This window comes from Esox lucius, chromosome 7 (assembly GCF_011004845.1).
Source record: "Esox lucius isolate fEsoLuc1 chromosome 7, fEsoLuc1.pri, whole genome shotgun sequence".
NCBI lineage: Eukaryota > Metazoa > Chordata > Actinopteri > Esociformes > Esocidae > Esox > Esox lucius.
The window spans coordinates 25856691-25875795 of NC_047575.1; the positions used below are offsets into that span (position 1 = coordinate 25856691).

Sequence of the window (19105 nt, forward strand, 5' to 3'; positions counted from 1 at the left end):
CTGTCCACACACTCAATCAAACAGACTCCAACGTCTCCACAATGGCCAAGACCAGAGAGCTGTGTAAGGACATCAGGGATACAATTGTAGACCTGCACAAGGCTGGGATGGGCTACAGGACAATAGGCAAGCAGCTTGGTGAGAAGGCAACAACTGTTGGCGCAATTATTAGAAAATGGAAGAAGTTCAAGATGACGGTCAATCTCCCTCGGTCTGGGGCTCCATGCAATATCTCACCTCGTGGGGCATCAATGATCATGAGGAAGGTGAGGGATCAGCCCAGAACTACATGGCAGAACTACATGGCAATGACCTGAAGAGAGCTAGGACCACAGTCTCAAAGAAAACCATTAGTAACACATTACGCCGTCATGGATTAAAATCCTGCAGCGCACGCAAGGTCCCTCTGCTCAAGCCAGCGCATGTCCAGCGCATGTCCAGGCCCGTCTCAAGCCAGTCTCCAGACCTGAACCCAATAGAAAATCTTTGGAGGGAGCTGAAAGTCTGTATTGCCCAGCAACAGCCCGAAACCTGAAGGATCAGGAGAAGGTCTGTATGGAGGAGTGGGCCAAAATCCCTGCTGCAGTGTGTGCAAACCTGGTCAAGAACTACAGGAAACGTATGATCTCTGTAATTGCAAATAAAGGTTTCTGTACCAAATATTAAGTTCTGCTTTTCTGATGTATCACTATACGTAATAGCTACAATCCAACAGTTGCATCAAAAGGACGGAATACAGTGACATTAGATAAATGTGTAAAACATGAGAAATCTTAGTAATTTAGCATTGGGTGTTTTTATCCAGATAAAACAAGTAAAATAGCCACATATCCCTGTCCCATATTTGGTATGCTCATTTTCCAGTCCAGCAAAAAAAAAAGACAAATACAGTAGTTGTTGTCAAGAACAGTAAATCTATATTTATACATTTCATAATATGTATTTGCATGCACATGAAAATACCAATAATCGTATAAGACATGTTCTCTGGAGTGCTTGTACTTGTCACTTCCTTCTTTGTCAGTACTCTACAATTCACTTCAGTATGGTCCTACAAGCCACTTCAGTACTGTATCGTAAAAAGATGCAAATGCTCTCACTATACTGCAAACTAAAGAAAGATACTGTGATCATGCCCTTTGGATACACTTGGATGGTAGGGAGATACACTTTGGCCCTGTCCAATGCATGCAGTATTACAACCTAGCATCTGCTCGGAGCCAAGCAGCAGCCTCAAGGCATTATCAAAATGCTCACCTTATTTCTACACTGCGAAAAAAAAAAAGTATATACATTTGTACCTCAGGTCACTTTGCCTGTAGCTAATGTTGTTTTTTCTTCTTCTAGGTTTTCATTCTGGTTAAGCTCGGAACCAATTTCACAGAGCCCAGGAAATGTACAGGGAAGCTTGACAGAGTCACTCAAATCCCTGTCTGCACAAGAGAGAAACAGAGAGAAAAAGAGCAAAAGGAAGAGGTAGAAGAGACAGACAGAGAAATAAACAGAGAAGCAGAAAGAGAGAGAAGGTTTTTCTGTTCTAGTACTAAGGTACTGGAACACAGTGACTGATGTCAGGGTTGAGCACATGTCCCAGATTGTGCAGGACATGCATTTGGCCATGTGCAAGACAAACTTTTTCTTTTTTAATCACTGTTATTATTTGGCAGAATGTATGACAGTCAAACTGAGCTACTGAGCTAGTTCACGTAATCAATAGTAATGCTGTATTCATTGGTCTACAACCTTTTGTGTCATAATAGTAAACATCATTATTATTACTTTTGCACTCAGTTGAGCTCATTATTCCCTTCTCTTCCCTGGAACATTTCCCCAGGTCCTTATTGTTTAAAAGAAAGTACTGCAGCAAACCTAGAAAAAATATACAATTATAACTCTAGGGGGGGCTTAGAAAATGTGTTTTAATATAAAATCCAAAATTATGCTTCATTAGCGTATCATTCCCTGCACATCTATCAAAAGAGAATCTGTAGCCTTGCTGCTGCCTGTATTTCAAACAAATAAGGCATTCTAGATTTAAATTATGTACTTTTGATATACTTCTACCAGGTAAGCGGAGAAGATATCTGAAAACTTTGAAGTATTTCAGTCAATCCTGATTCAGCTTAACGTATCAGTCATACATTCCACTCCATCACCGTCTGGCCCAGGTCTGCTTCTGCCCACTGCAGGGGCAAATTGCAGTGCATTGAATCTGGGTCTGCTTCTGCCCACAGCAGGGTCAAACTGCAGTGCATTGGGTCTGGGTCTGCTTCTGCCCACTGCAGGGGCAAACTGCAGTGCATTGGGTCTGGGTCTGCTTCTGCCCACTGGAGAGGCAAACTGCAGTGCATTGGGTCTGGGTCTGCTTCTGCCCACTGGAGAGGCAAACTGCAGTGCATTGTACGGTCCAAGGGAAGGGTCATCGGCTGCCACCTGCCCTCTGCTGGGGTTCAACATGACACCAGGGCAAAGAAGCTTGCATAAAGGATCATCACTGACCCGTGCAGTAGCACTCAGCAACTAGCCATCTGTCCTATAGAGAGTAATTAGACTACGCTCCGAGATGGGCAAAGATACATACAAACATCCCTCATGTGAGTTCTGTCCATCAACGGCAATTGGTTGTTTTTGTCACTATATATATATATATATATATATATATATATATATATATATATATATATATATATATATATATATATACTATATATATATATATATAAATATAATGGGGATGTTCTCACAAAGAAACCAATGAGATAACAGCTGGGGCCTGGTCACCTCTACTCATCACCTACTGGTCAGAATGAGGGAGTGTGGGGAGTGCTATTACCCTATTAGAGGCAGAGTGTTCCCTCTACAAAATAATGTTGACAAATGAATAATTATGGGAACTCAAGGACTTAAGCATGAAATCAATTAACAATAAACAACACCACCGGTATGTTAATAAAAAAAATATTTATAATCTGGGAATATTTGGTTAAGAAAATATAACTGGTAGAAATGGAAACTCTTATACAGGATAGATTGATGTAGGTTTCAAAATTAGTAACTCATGAGCAATGAGAGCATACGTTTGTACCAGCTAAATGTTCAGTCAGAATGAGAATAACCTTTCAATGCATTTACTCTTACTCAGATCTACCATGTGGTGTATTGGTGCTGCTAAATGTAGTTTCTCTATACATACACTAAAGAGAAAGAATAAATAAATGTAATACCTTCTTTACAGTAATTCACAGTAACATTTCGCAATCACTGCTTATACGATCCCCCAATATTTTGACCCCCCCCCCCCCCCCCCCCCCCCAAATATAAAATAGATGCAAGAAACTTATCCACATGATTATTTAATACACCACAAATCACATTCACTATTTTAACACCATATGAGCAATTACTGCTTTGTTTGGTAGAGCAAAGCCAATATTTACAGTTTCGAGGTGGTGTTTTGTGGTAAGAATAGTCAGGAATGGCCAGTATATATGATACATGTACAGTTGTTCTCATAAGTGTGCATACCTTGGCAGAAATTGTGAAATATTGGCACTCATTTTGAAAATATGACCGTATGATCACTATCCTATTTAAGGATAGTGATCATATGAAGCCGTTTATTATCACATAGTGGTTTGGCTCTTTAAATCATAATGATACCAGAAATCATCCAAATGGCAATAATCAGAAGTTTACATACCCTTGAATGTCTGGCCTTGTTACAGACACACAAGGTGACACACACATGTGAAAATGGCAATTAAATTTTACATTTCCCACACCTGTGTCTCTTTAAATTGCAATTAGTGTCTGTGAATAAATAGTCAATGAGTTTGTTAACTCTCACATGGATGCCCTGAGCAGGCTAGCCATGGGGAGCAGAATAGAACTGTCAAAAGACCTGCGTAACAAGGTAATGGAACTTTATAAAGATGGAAAAGGATATAAAAAGATATCCAAAGCCTTGCAAATGCCAGTCAGTTCTCTTCAATCACTTATTAAGAAGTGGAAAATTCAGGGATCTCTTGATACCAAACCAATGTCAGGTAGACCAAGAAAGACTGCCAGAAGAATTGTGGGGGATACAAAGGAAAACCCACAGGTAACCTCAGGAGAAATACAGGCTGCTCTGGAAAAGGAGCAGAGTGTATTTCAAGGAGCACAATACAATGATACTTGAACAAACATTTGCTGCATGGTCGAGTCGCCAGAAAGGAGCCTTTACTGCGCTAATGCCACAAAATGCCTGATTACAATATGCCTGACAACACCTTGAGAAAATTGATGGCAAGATGAATGCAGCATGTTAATAAAAAATACTGGCAGACAACTTGCATTCTTCTGCACGAAAGCTGCGCTCTTAGACTTTTCAGCACGACAATGACCCTAAGCACAAGGCCAAGTTGACCCTCCAGTGGTTACAGCAGAAAAAAGTGAAGGTTCTGGAGTGGCCATCACAGTCTCCTGACCTTAATATTATCTACCCTTTCTGGGGAGACCTCAAACATGCAGTTCATGCAAGATGACCAAAGACTTTGCATGACCTGGATGTATTTTGCCTAGATGAATGGGCAGCTATACCGCCTGCAATAATTCGGGGCCTCATAGACAACTGTTACAAAAGACTGCATACTATACACAGTATTAAGAACTAAGGGTATGCATACTTTTGAACAGGGGGTCAGTTGATTTTGTTCTTTGTTGCCATGTTTTGTTTTATGATTGTGCCATTCTGTTATGACCTACAGTTGAATATAAATCCCATAAGAAATGAAAGACATGGGTTTTGCCTGCTCACTCATGTTTTGTTTACAAATGGTACATATATTAACAATTCTCCAAGAGTATGCAAACCTTTGAGCAAAACTGTACATTAACTTGAGCACAACAGCTATGCAGCCTATTGATCCCTTTTTATGAATACACAGGCTACTACTATTCCCTTAGCACTTAGATTAAGTTGGATTTACCTAGCCCAGGTGTTCCCAATCTCAGCCGCTTCAAGCTTTCATTGAAGTCATCCTAGCTAGCGGGTCAAGCTGTTGCAGCTGGCGTGCCTGCTGGCAAGTATGAAGGCTGGATTTTTTTAAACCAAGGTATTTGTGAGCGACAAATTTTTCGGGTTTTATATATACACAGTAACTTACAATATCTGCTTAGTAGCAATTTGCCTGTCAGGTGAAGAGGCTAAACTGGATGTTCTGAGTTGATGTCGATAATTGAATCCCATATGACGTACTGTACTTACTCACTAGGGGGCGATCTAAAGTCAAATTACCGCACGCACATCTACTTCTGTTCAACAATACATATTTGCGCAGTCCAGACCTTGTTAATGTTACATAGCCCAACAAGCCCCATAAAAAAGAGCTTAATTTTTAAATTCATGCCATATATGTCACATAATGCAATTTTACATATTACTCATGTCTATGCCTTATCATATCACCTTTACAATATATCATATAAAAAATAAAAAATAAATATATATATTAAATTATATATAGAAGATATGACAGCCCAATATCTGCTATGACCAGAATAAACTACACCTCACTCAGGACATCCATTCTCTGAAACCTTCCACCTCCATTCACAGAAACAGCCTACCTACATCTTTTCAGATGTTCCAATATTCAGTTGTTCTTCAAAAGAAGGTTCTGGGAACGTTCAAAGTTACGCTTACCAACTGGCGATACATCCCAGACAGACGGGCAAAACCACTTTTAAAGAAGTGCATAACAAAAAGCTATGGACAAGATGCATAGAGATGAACAGACTGAAGAGATTAGATGCATGTACATTATAATTCTACCAGTTGGAGAGCATAATGTCTCTGTGGCTTAAAGACCGAGACACGCACACAAGAGTCAAAGTAAGAGAGAGAAAGAAAGAGAGAGATGCCGTGGCTAGCCTCAAGCATCCCACAGTCAAAAGGTGCTCACGTTGCCCCCAGTGGACAGACAATAACATGGAAATATATGCCTGATCCTAGGGACAGAAACAGGAAGGCATTGGTATTAATCACGCTGAAAGTTATTAAATTCAAAGCAATGTATTTATACATATCTCAAACGTCCATTACAGCTCTGACACACAAAGGCCAACAGGCAACAGAAAGCCAAACTCAGCCGGCCTGTGCTGTGCTGCTGAGCTGCAATGAATGAAAACACAGTGTGGATGTGCAATACCAGTGTGGTGACAAGCATGTCAAAGACTCAAACCATGAATACACAGCACACTCTCTTTTCAAACGGGATTATCTTGTATTTCATAATGATTGTGAGAGCAAGTCTAGATTGACAGACAAGGATGGACCGGTCTACAAGGGAGAGGGAGAGAGAGAGAGAACCAGGAGGAGGGCTTGAGAGCTCTAGGGTCTTGGCATGAGGGGTAACAGTGGCAGCTTGCGCAAGGAAGATGCCAGGCATGCCTCCAAAATGGCACCCTATTCTTTGCATAGTGCTCAACTAGCCCATAGGGCTCCAGTGTAAAGGCCTCACAGTGCTATTTGGGGTGCAGTGTAAAGAAACACAGTGTTATTTGGGGTGCAGTGTAAAGAAACACAGTGTTGTTTGGGGTGCAGTGTAAAGAAACAGTGTTATTTGGGGTGCAGTGTAAAGAAACAGTACTATCTGGGTTGCTGGCAGGTCTGGTGGGGAAAAGTGTGTGGAATGATTGCCTCAGAGCCACTGGGAGGGGCGTGAATGTTAATGTTAGGAAAACTTCCCTGATCGATACGTTACAACAAAACTTGTAACCATAGAACAATAGATCCATCAGGTAACTGGGGAAGGGCACAGTGGTGTGTAGCTTTGAATTATGAAAGGAGCAGCAGGGAAGAGGAGCATCTCCACACAACTGACACCACAGAGGATCTAATATATATTTAGTGAATTGTTTGATGAATTGTTGAAAAAATAAAAATAATGCAAGTAATGTTACAATTGCTTTGTCCACAAAATGTTAGTTCCAGTGCTCCCAAGTAGGGATTGTTGGCACCATGGTGAAGGTTAGAGGCATCTAGAGGCCACTAACCGGATGATCAGGAAGGACGAAGTCACAAGTCACACCACCAAAATATCTGGTTACTTCAATGGTGATGCCCACCCGTTTAGAGACACAATCACAGGTAGTATACAGGGACGTGCTTTCTGTTCTCCATCTTCAGAGATGACATTAGGATATCTTTACTGGGACCAGAGGTGAAGGTCAAAGGTTGCCTTAGAAGTCAAGCTTTAAAGTATTAGGATGCCTTTACTACACTCCCACAGTGCACATTAAATTACCCGTTACACACAATCACTCAGGTGTGTGTGTGTGTACTGTTGCTTGAGTTTAATCACACGCTCTCCCTTTGTAACCATACACCACGTCACTCATTATACACGTGGACGGATGTGTGTTATGTTCCTTCATTCCAGTCACATGTAATTCATACATTGTCCTTTGCCTAGATTTAGCCACAGTAGTTCAATATTAATTATTGTCCAGCTTTGGAAAATATGTGATAACTGTGTTATCCCTTGTGGTCTTGATGACCTGGAAGATATAAAAAGAGCTCATCTTTTTCACCACAGCACACTTTCCAGTAACTGTGCATTTGAAACCCTTGTCCCATGAAACATACAGTAGATATTCCATATACTGTATATATTAATAATGTTAAAGACAATAAGGACAATTCTGATGTAATTTTGCGTATACAACAATCAGTAGAAAATACATAGTTTGGTAGGAGAATACTATTGATTGCTATTGTCTAGTTTTTCCTCCAGGTACATGTATTTGTGAATAAACAATCTTGCCCTGGAAATCCATGGTTGGACTCTAGCTACATTAATTCAAGGAGCCTGCCTCCTTATGCTTTCATACATACAGTATAGACACACTATAGTGTAGACTCCTGCATTTTAACCAGCTCACCAACATGCAGAGCAGCCTGAAGTTCTTTCTATTTTCATAGGGGAGAATGATGTTTATGAAGCAGGGGAATAACTGAGGAACTGGGGACATTTCTATCTGGGACAGGGCATCCATTTTCACACAGCAAATGCTGCTTTCGTGTAATGAATCTATGGGGAGAAATCAAGTTAATGAGGTGGACACGTGACCATGAGGACGAGGGGGCACTGGGGGACAGAAGGGGTTCAGGAGAGACCTGAGAAGGATGGGGATTGCTGCAAGGCTCGTTAATAACAAAACCGTAACAAATAAAGTGCTATCAAGGGAGGCCTGGGGCATGGCCACATCCCACCTGGCTGGCGAAACACTTAACAGACCGGCCCTGATGAATAACTGGTGGAAATCAAAGTTTCTCAGGCAGTTAAACAGGGTCCCACACAACTTTAAAACATCAGTGGCACGGTTCAGCTCAATTGTTTGCCAGCCACATCATTTAGACTGGGTAGTGAATGACACTGGCGATGTTCCAAATCGCCCCCTATTCAGTGTTTAGTGCAACTCTTCTTGGAGGGCTGTTTTGTGTTAAAAGGTTTTATGTTGATGGCTCCTCACACAGAAAGTAGTTTTGGTGCCAAGATAAACTGCAATCTATGTCTTAGTTTTCTTTATAGAGATATAACACATTTGAGCTAACTTTAGTCCAGTATCACAGTGAAAATATGCCAAAAATGACAAACAAGAGTATAGTTCAGATTTGCGTTTGTAAATTAAGTGATTTATTCTCATAATAAGCTAGTAACTATGAGTTGCTCTGGATAAGACAATCAAATACATGACTATAATAAATACAAATGTGAAAACGTTTCTGACAGTGGTTACAATAGGCTTGCAGATGGACCTAATTAGAGTTAATGCCCTCTGACACAAGAGGCCAAAGACTAGCTAACAACCAGAGATTCAACCTCTATAGTCTCCCTTCAATCTAATTTAATACCCTCTTTAAGGGCATTTCAATAGGTGGTCCTTTTCATGAGTGGGTTTCAGCATTCATTTTGAATATCAGACCAAGTTATTATTTATTTTTTTATACTATATATACTGCATAGTATTCAATATTTAGGCCAACAAAGATGAAACACAGATTACATCTTTGGAAAAGTATGGCGAGTGAGCAAATAATTATTATATAGAAGGGCTTAAAAAAAAAAAAAATACTACAGCAGCCTTAGTTCCAAACGCTGGTGATCTCAGGAGTGCCCATTGGTGTTAAAAGTGGAATAGCATAAATTCTTGTCCTGGTCATGCCTGAGGCACTGTTCGGTTTCATTAATCTGCGAGAAAGTCGTGTTCTCTTTACCTGATGCTTGATGTCATTCTTTTTTGCTACCTTTCCAATATTTACTTTTTTTATTCTAATTTCACGATACATGTGAGGGGAATGTTACAGTAAATATACTTTGTACGGCATCAGTGTTTGTCCTTTGTTGTATTTACACCTCAGAATTGCTTCTCAACAAAAACTTTTTTTTAAAGCCATCTGAGGATGTCTGCAAGAAGTGTCCGAACCGTGGACACAGGGAAGAATAAAAAGGAGCTTTGATAGCTAATGCAATAACCACAGCCCAGACATAAAAACAAGCGTCACAATCTGAGAGCTATCGAATACCAAAAACCCGGGCTCTGAAAGAAGCAGATGGGGATAAGTTACCAGTCCATCTTGTTTATTGCGTGACGTGTCCAATTGATCATTATCAGATATGGCTGAGACTCGCTATGGCGCCACGGTTGCATATCTCTAAACTCTGCCTGCTCTTGGTGAGTCATTTGTAAATGCCATCTACAGGCTCTGTCTGAGGCAAAACTGCAAATTGAACCCTCCATGGCCTGTGGTGATCAGGTAAGAAGAAGTGGACCCTATACGGAGGAGGTTGCCATTTGGGATGCCACTACTTCTTGTGAACGGTAATGTCACCTGCCCGGCGTAGGAAGTTGGAAAGGCGTCCCGTTGGGCTGGCTGAATGAGATGAAGTGGACGTACAGTCAGCCTGGCAGCTTCATGGACCTCCCGCTGTGCTGCAGGCTGCTGCCGAACAGGCTGCTGCAGAACAGGCTGCTGCAGAACAGGCTGCTGCAGAACAGGCTGGGCTTTGTTGAGCTCCGGCCGTCCCTTAGCAGGAGATGAAAGCTATTCAAATAATCAGCCATGTTTGGTTCTTTCCACATTGTTTGGGGCGTTTCAGCAAGTGTTGTTGGAATCAAAGGGGGTCAGGAAATGGGCCTGACCTGGGAAGTACTTCAATATTATTCAGGGGTGAAGGCAAAGTTGTTTTCTGGTCTCCATTCATTTCAAAACAAGCATAGGAGCTGAGCTCTGGGCTTGACACTTATCTTTTAATTCTCTAATGGCTCAGTCTGTGTGTGGTGTGCACATAATAATAATTATGATAATAATCATCATTTTAACATATAGTATGCCATCTGGATGTTAAGGGAGACAGGATATTTATTGTAAGCCAGTGATTTATTGTATTCCCATCAGTCTTTGTTGCAATACTCGTGTAAGGTCACAAGAGAAAAGAACGAGAGCCTGATAAAGGATTCCACAGGCATTGAGAGAGAGAGAGCCCTGCACAATCATATCTCTATCTTGTCAAAGGCCATAAGCAAACAGCCAAAAGACTCACATCAATACTATTGAGTGAATGGCAGGCTGCATCAAAACTATCTGTTGAAAAAATGGTTGAAGGAGTATTTCTTAGTGAAGGGAAACACTGGAATATGGTGGTGAAATATTTCCTGAACCTCAACCTTTGTTTAATCTTTAAAAAAAGCCACTGAAATGTTGCATGTGGGTTTTGTACAGATTTCTGTAGAAAAAAAGGTCAGATTCTGTCTGTAATACTCAGCTATTTATTATTGTTCTTGGCAGACAGCTGGTTTTAGTTTTAATTTGATGGAAACAAGCAAAAGTGTTCAATCTGTTGGTGAATCTTTTTGTGGTTTAAATGAACAGTCGATTTCGGTGTGTTTTGGTACTGATTAGTCGAAGACTGTGGTGGCGGTTAGGACTATTTCAGGTAATAATGCTACATAAAAAATGTTCTCCTTTCAACATAGAGTCAGAGTTTATTGTGGTGCAGGAACACAGTAGTTTATAGCACACATCACATTTATTTAACACATTGACATATAAATACGTCTTGACAGTTTTTCCAGATACATTTGAAATAAATGATATAAAATGAACACTAAATTCATGAAAGGGAACTCGATAACTATACAGAAATTTGCAGCCTACATTTTATCTACTCCAAAACGCCCATTACCAACAATAGGTTCTGAAGGCAATGTCCGCAGTGGCGCAGTCCAAGAAAACACACATGCCGTGTCAGGGAAACATTCTGGAGAGAGACCGTTCTGGCCAGAGCCTCTGCCTCTGGGATTCGGGGAAGAAGTCATTCACATCCCGTGCCAACGCTTCTCCCCATGGCGCCCCTCTACCGTTGGTGGCTTAGTAACCGTGAGCCCGTGTCCCCAGGTCATTGCGCACTACGGATGTACATATGGAACACCGTCCATCGAAGTTGGCCTTGTGGGAGGGTCTTTACTAAGTAAAGTTTTTGCTAATTAACTTCAGAGAATGACAGTACTGCTAGACGTGGCTACAAACGGAGGTAGGAAGTTGCAGTAAAAACTTTGCCAGTGACCTATGAGAATACGCCCTACTTTCCAGCAAGTTTAGCAGATGAATGAGCTGGAAGTTAATGGCCCTACTGGGAAGATTAAGAAGACTACCTTTAAAAATGTGGTAGATGTGTGTCATGGTTGTTAGGGAGGCTATCCCAATACGAAGTGTTAACACCACAGCTCAATCTATTGGCGAATGTCTCACATCCATATAGGCCTACTGACTAATGGAATTTCACATAGCAGAACCAAATACGATCGCAACACAGTTTGGCTCTTCCACTGGTAAAAAGTGATGAGTTGCACATTGCGATTTAACGGTGTGGTTAATGTTAGTGTTATGTTTAAAATGAAATGCTAACATTACAGGCAGCCAGGTTGATGACTCTGTGGTTGTGAATAATAAGGATATCTCCCATCTATCCCATCTCACATTAGAGTCATGCCTCCCAAAATTACAAATGATCCCATCCTGTTACCAGGCTTCATGCCCCAGCAGGACCAAGCCTAGGGACGGGTTTAGTGCGACTAAGACTTAAGAGAGTGTGAAGGATGCTGAACGAGCGTAAACAGAGGACTCATTTTGATTTTCAAAAATCTCAGCAAAGCATTAAAGAGTTTTCTTTTCTTGTAATTGTTTTCTTAGTCAGATGACAAGTTCATAAACTTTCAAAGCAGCATTACTTTCCCACGTGTCATCCAACCAAAGTGTAATATTCTGTAGCTCTGAGTCTATACTCAAAAAGTATCTTGAACATTTGACATTAGCTCTCATTGAGGGAATCCACAAACATTACGGCATTAAAAACGTATGTGATCGTTTTGTGTTCCCGCTGGCATGTGGTGTAACGGTGATGGAGTTTTATGTGGAGATTGTACACCTGCCTTATTTGGATTAAGCAGGCATGGCGGTGCGTAATGTGAGACGACAGTGTATTTCCACATGTTCACCCATAAGCTCCCCTACAACTTGGTCTCACCCACTTTTGCATGGCACCAATGCAAACAATGCAATCTCTTCTACTTATAGCTACATGGGAACAATCATTCTGACATATTTCTGTCCCAGGGAACATTTGAAATAACCACAAGAGGACAATACAATGGAGATGTCTTCAGCCACAGTCATGTACACATTCTTGTAGACACGACTGAATGTAGCCTGTTTATTGGTCTTTAAGTGGAAATGATTTGTTCACCACAGGTGGATGTAAACAGTGAGTGGGTCTATATAGTCATAGACATAATGCATCAAAAGCAGTGAACAGGGTCAATGGAGAAATAGCGAGAAGATCTCAGTAATGGGGCTCCCTACTGCCTGTAATATTCTATATTGTGTATCATTGAACAGTAATCAAGTAAATGACGATGAAACAGAAAGGCATAACACTGGAACAGTATTAAGGTGTCTTTTTACAGACGTGTAGCTTCTTCTGGATGGCAAGGGGGTCGAAGCAGTGATGTAGTTGGTCTGCTTTTTGGATAATAAGGAGGCCCTTTTCTTGCTGAATTGCAACATTGTTCAGGAGCGAAGGGACTGGAACTTCAATCATTATCGATTAAGTATTTGTGATATTTGTGGTAATTTGCAATGATCTGAAGCTGCTTGCAAACTTAAGTTGCTGGTTTGACATACTGTACAGGGATACTTAGGTTATACTTTAAATTAAAGATTCACATTTCTGACATGTACAAGCCCGCCTTTTGGCTTATAATATTAAAGTATTAATGATTTATTTGACAATGTTCAGTTTGTTCATTTCTTTACTATGTCATCATTACATTTGTGGTTTATTAGAACTCAAGTTGTATTACTATTTATTGTTTACGCGCTTCGAAATGCACACCATGTGAGAAAAGCGCTCTACAAATAAAGTTGCACTTGGAAAATGTCTCAATTATTTAATGATATAGACCGTTTATAGATTATAAGAATAAGGAAGCTGAATACAACCTTAATAACAATAACAAATCTGTACATTCCTATGGTTTCCAGTAAAAACCTGCACACTATGCCAGGATATTTTTTTATTTCCCTCTTTCATTTGTTAATGCCATATTTGTGTGACTCCATCATTATTGATATAAATAATTACTTAGAAAAATAAAGTCTAGCCATCTGGCACTGTTTTTGTCATGGTCTGTATTTTAAAGAGTTACGTGTCCTCAGGTGACATCATATTTTTAATTTTTTGTACACACAGCGTGGATTGGACTGCTTCCCAGCTTTGAGTTTTAGAGCTCCTTTGATTTATTAAACAAAAGATACTCTTTTCAATTGGACAGTTAGGTATCAGAATTTCAACCTTTCCAAACAGTAACAGCGGCGTAGTGTTGGGTCAAAGGTCTACCTTTGAAGAAGCAGTCCTTGCTGTGCACGACGTAGATCCTCCTCTTCTGCACGCAGGCGGTGCGGTACACCTCACAGTGGTTCTCATAGAACCGTCCGTCAGAGCCGCACACTGGCACAAAGGTTGGCCGGCACTTCTCCTGGCACACACACTCTGCCCGGCCTGTTGCCTCCAGCAGCACACACTGACGGCCACGCCCACAGTCAGTCCTCCGGCATGGCCCCCCGTCAGACCCGGAGAGGACTGGAAAGAGAAAGAAAACAGGGTTTAGGTGGGAAGAAACTCTGACAGAGAGAGAAAGAGAGAGACTGAAAGAAATAGAGAATGAATTGCATGGTTTAGCCTGCAAACAAAATGTGTGGTTAGTAAATTCCCTGAATGGACACTCTAAGAAACAACAAGTACTAAACAGCCTGCTATCACAGCTAAAACAAACAGGAGTCGGAGTTTGCTAGGTTGGGTTTTAGGACAGAATATTAATTTAAAATGCCTGTCGTGAAAAAGAAAATTAATGTTGGGATTCTCCTTTTATGGAAAAAGAAAATAATATTTCAAAGGTATGAGATGTACACACACTTGCTGTGAGATCAAAGATGGCACCGTACTCCTCCTCACACGTCCCTCCCAGCACCTGTCAGTTGTGGACCCCGAACCATGGTGACACTCGCACTCCCTGCTGATTTTATCTATTTGCACTTAAAGCAAGCCAAAAGCCGCTGAGCCCTGCAGGCAACTTCACCTTGGATGGATCTGGCTGGACCCCAGGGCCTGGGCAGGATGACTCCTGGCGAGATCTGAGCTGGGATTTATGGGGCCTAAGTGGGGAGAATGCTGGGCTGGCGTTAGGAGCATGGCTGTGGGAGAGAGGGATATGGAGCTGGAGTTAGCCACAAGGCTAGGGTAGAGAGTGGATGGAGCTGGAGTTAGCCGATAGAGTAGGTGAGCAAGGGGACATGGAACTGGAGTTAGCCACTAGGCTGGAGGGGAGGGGAAATGGAGCTGAAATTCATCCGCAGGCTAGGGGAGAGAGGAGACAGATCAGTTCTGCAACCAATATGTTATTAGCTAAGGGAAGGGTGCTGGGGTGGGGCAACCAGCACGGTTAACAGCATGGTTACCCTTCTGAGAGCAGTAGGGCCTCTAAACTGCAGAAATTAAGCATCTGAGGCAGGTAAGAAATTATGTTTCAGTAAATTACTGTGCTGGGTTTCTGACTGGTATCACTCAGCATAAGAAAAAGTTTTTATGTCGACTTAAATACACTCCTCTTTTTATGCCTTTACATAACATAGTCTCTTTCATGATTTTTTTTTTATCATCTCAAGACTTGATTATAATCGACATTCCGACTATTATAATCAAAGCGTATAAATAAACACAAATGTATATGCCTGGCATATAATCATATTCAAACTCCCAGAATACTGAATGGCAAAGGAACGGCTCCAGGATAAAGGAAAAAAAGTAATTTAATTACAGAAAGGAGACTACATTCCGTGCACGCACACACACACACACACACAAAAGTGTGAGAGACAGAGAGAGAGAGCATAGCAGGCTGACCTGGCTCGGCCACACTGACGTGTTCTCTGTCATAATGAAGTGTGAGGTGCCAGCCAAAAAGGGGAACAGGTACACCCAACAGGATGCCTTTTTATCCACTTTACTAATTGTTCTGCATGTCTCGGCAAATCATCAGTGGGACTGCAAATACCCCAGCTCCCCGGTGACCTTGTTGTCAGTGTCAAGGTCAGGGAAGATTACTGGACCGTTTGTATTCTCCAAGCATGGAAGATTAAATGCTTAGCATCATTCGATGCCACTGGTTGTTTTTCTTTTTCCCACCTCTCCCTGTCCCTCGTCCCCGCTGTCTCTCCTTATCCTGGCAGAATAGGCCACAATAAACTAACTCAGAAAAGGATTCTGGTGTTTAGAATCTGGCATGCACGTTGATTGGTACAGTTAGCCATTCTTCTCAAACTCCCATTGACCATGTAGGCTCTAGTTGCGAAGAGCTTGAGGAGCTAAAGTGTCAATTGATAATCCTTTCTGTCTAAGCTGCATCACAATGGTTTTACATGGGCTCTTACAAGTTCATCCAATCCTTCGTGCAAGTCAGTACCCGCTGTCTGGCCATCGTCGGCAGGGCCTCACATCTCCATTCCTTGCATTCAGTCTTCCCTTATTGTCATTCCATTTGTCAATCTATTAGTCCACGCTAGCTGAGCTCCAATGGGCTTAGGAAAAATCCAGACATTGTGTCTCATTATCGGAGACTTAGGAAATTGGTGGAACATTGTCACTGGGGTCCATCATTGTTCTGTCTGTCATTCACTTTTCATGAGACTAGAGCATAATACAAAGAAGTACAATGGAAAGATGTTGTGCAGGGATTCCCAAACTAGGGGATGCGTCCCGAATTGAGGCGCATGGGCTTCCTAGGGGAATACATACATAATCAATGGGCGTTATGAGTAATTACATTTATTATTTTAATTATAATTTAATTGTTGATAGGCCGTGCTATAAAAACATCCCTCTCAATGCTATTCAGTTCAAGGAGATATCACAAATGTAGTCCCACCTTGTGGATGTTAGATGAATTATGGCAATATCAGGTTGCCTTCAGACCAACTTAGCCCTTTTAGTGCAAACACTATTCACTTGTATCTTCGTTCAGTCCAAACAAAACATGGAGAAGCTGCGTTTAGCATTCATGCTGTACAAAACTGGAATAAATTACCAGAAGATCAAAGATGTGCTCCAAACGTATACATTTTAAAATCCAGGTTAAAAACATTTCTCTTCTCACGTGCCTATGACTGAGCACTTAAACTTAACCACAATGTTTAGCCTATACCTTATAGATTTATAACTTCCCACTTTTAATCTTTATATGTTTTCTTATTGTATTGTTTTATGCGAGCAAGTCAGCTAAACATTCAGTTGAAAAAGGGTTGGGAAGTCCTGTTGTAGAGGAACACCTTAAAACCACAAGAATAGCTTTTTTTAATAGTGCTGTTTCTTTAAGCCTTATTTAAAGTTACAGAAACACAGCTGAAATCCAACGCTTATGGCATGACTTCTGCTTTACTAATCCTTTTAATAAATAACACTCTTGTAATTTGGCTCCGGTCAGAGTCATCATGTCACTGCAATGAAGACTGTCTTCAGTAAGTCAGCATGTTCTGGAGGGAGAACACTAAAGGACACCCTCTGTATTTTGTCCAGAAAATACCTCACCTCATTTGTAACTGAGGCCACATCCTAAGTCTGATTAAACCCCTCAAACATTTAAAAAGCAATCAAAATATTTTCAAAATCACCGAAGAAGAGATGGGACTGAGAACACATCTGAATTGCTGAGGGACACATGGAGGGAGGCCTGCCAAACTATACTAATTAAAGAGAAAGTGCCAGTGCTCTGATGTGGGGCCCACTGTGGAAGTGTAATGAACTACTGATGGTGGAGGGCTCCCTTTCTGCCCACTGTGGAAGTGTAATAAACTACTGATGGAGGGGGGCTCCCTTTCTGCCCACTGTGGAAGTGTAATAAACTACTGATGGTGGAGGGCTCCCTTTCTGCCACTGTGGAAGTGTAATAAACTACTGATGGTGGAGGGCTCCCTTTCTGCCTACTGTGGAAGTGTAATAAACTACTGATGGAGGGGGGCTCCCTTTCTGCCCAATGTGGAAGTGTAATAAACTACTGATGGAGGGGGGCTCCCTTTCTGCCTACTGTGGAAGTGTAATAAACTACTGATGGTGGAGGGCTCCCTTTCTGCCACTGTGGAAGTGTAATAAACTACTGATGGTGGGGGGCTCCCTTTCTGCCCACTGTGGAAGTGTAATAAACTACTGATGGTGGGGGGCTCCCTTTCTGCCCACTGTGGAAGTGTAATGAACTACTGATGGTGGGGGGCTCCCTTTCTGCCACTGTGGAAGTGTAATAAACTACTGATGGTGGAGGGCTCCCTTTCTGCCTACTGTGGAAGTGTAATAAACTACTGATGGAGGGGGGCTCCCTTTCTGCCCAATGTGGAAGTGTAATAAACTACTGATGGAGGGGGGCTCCCTTTCTGCCTACTGTGGAAGTGTAATAAACTACTGATGGAGGGGGGCTCCCTTTCTGCCTACTGTGGAAGTGTAATAAACTACTGATGGTGGGGGGATCCCTTTCTGCCCACTGTGGAAGTGTAATAAACTACTGATGGTGGGGGGATCCCTTTCTGCCCACTGTGGAAGTGTAATAAACTACTGATGGTGGCCCATGGTCACTTCTGTACTGCGGTTCATTCCATCAGATAACCTCAGATACACTCATATTTTGAGATTTTGAAGGAGGGCCTAGCGACAGTATTGAAGGTTTTGGCCACAGACAAATCTGTGAATAGCATAATTGCAACCTGGCAGACTAGTATGTCTTATTTCTTAATAGGAGGAAAAAGGCTCCAAAATAGCACTCTCATTGTGTAGTGAAGTCAGCTTTTGAAATTAATTTACATTACATGCAGCACCGCTCTCAGTCCGCCTCTGTTTGATAATGCCTGGCTGCTGCTTCACATTTCAGAACAACAAAGCTGTCCGCTGCCTGCCTCATTAGATGACTGTCTCACGCACTCTCTCTCCTCATGAATTTAAGTTAAAATGTCACGTTTGCATTATTTAGGTGGGGTAACTTCCTTCTCGGGACAAGGCTCATAACAGCTATGGGGTGAGGGGATATATTGCTGGCGTTCCCATTTTGTGGAGATTGTAGTTTTTAACATGAGGAATTGGATTCTATAAGGCCCCTCTCCCAAAAGAACATCAATAAATAAACAAATAATATGATCATCGCCTAACGCTGACTGATCTCCCAGACTGTTCTGTTTGGTTTAAATCAGATGAACATAATCACATTGAGAGACATGGTGTCAAACCTCCTCTCCCTCTGGACGACACAGCCAGACAAAGTGTTTGTGACAGACTCTGTGTGTTTGAATATCAATGGACAAGAGGCCAGATCTTGGTTGAGACACTGTAGTGCATAACTTCTCTGTGACATTGTCTCTATTAACCCCAATGTTTGCATTCATTCAAATGGAGCTAAGAATTGACTGGAGAGTATAACGTGCCCAACCTATATGAGCTTACAGACAAGTTGTTTTGGAATTAACCCT

At 41.6% G+C, this 19105-nt stretch overlaps 1 protein-coding gene across 2 annotated transcripts in view; it reads right to left on the reverse strand.

Annotated features, from left to right (window-relative positions):
• The window catches only part of fstl4 (follistatin-like 4), a 176973-nt gene that overhangs the window by 94758 nt on the left and 63110 nt on the right, over nucleotides 1–19105 (reverse strand). For both annotated transcript variants that reach the window (XM_034293500.1, XM_034293499.1), the window contains exon 4: nucleotides 13944–14186. In XM_034293500.1, coding sequence (XP_034149391.1) covers nucleotides 13944–14186 — 243 coding nt within the window. The remainder of the gene's footprint in view (nucleotides 1–13943; nucleotides 14187–19105) is intronic.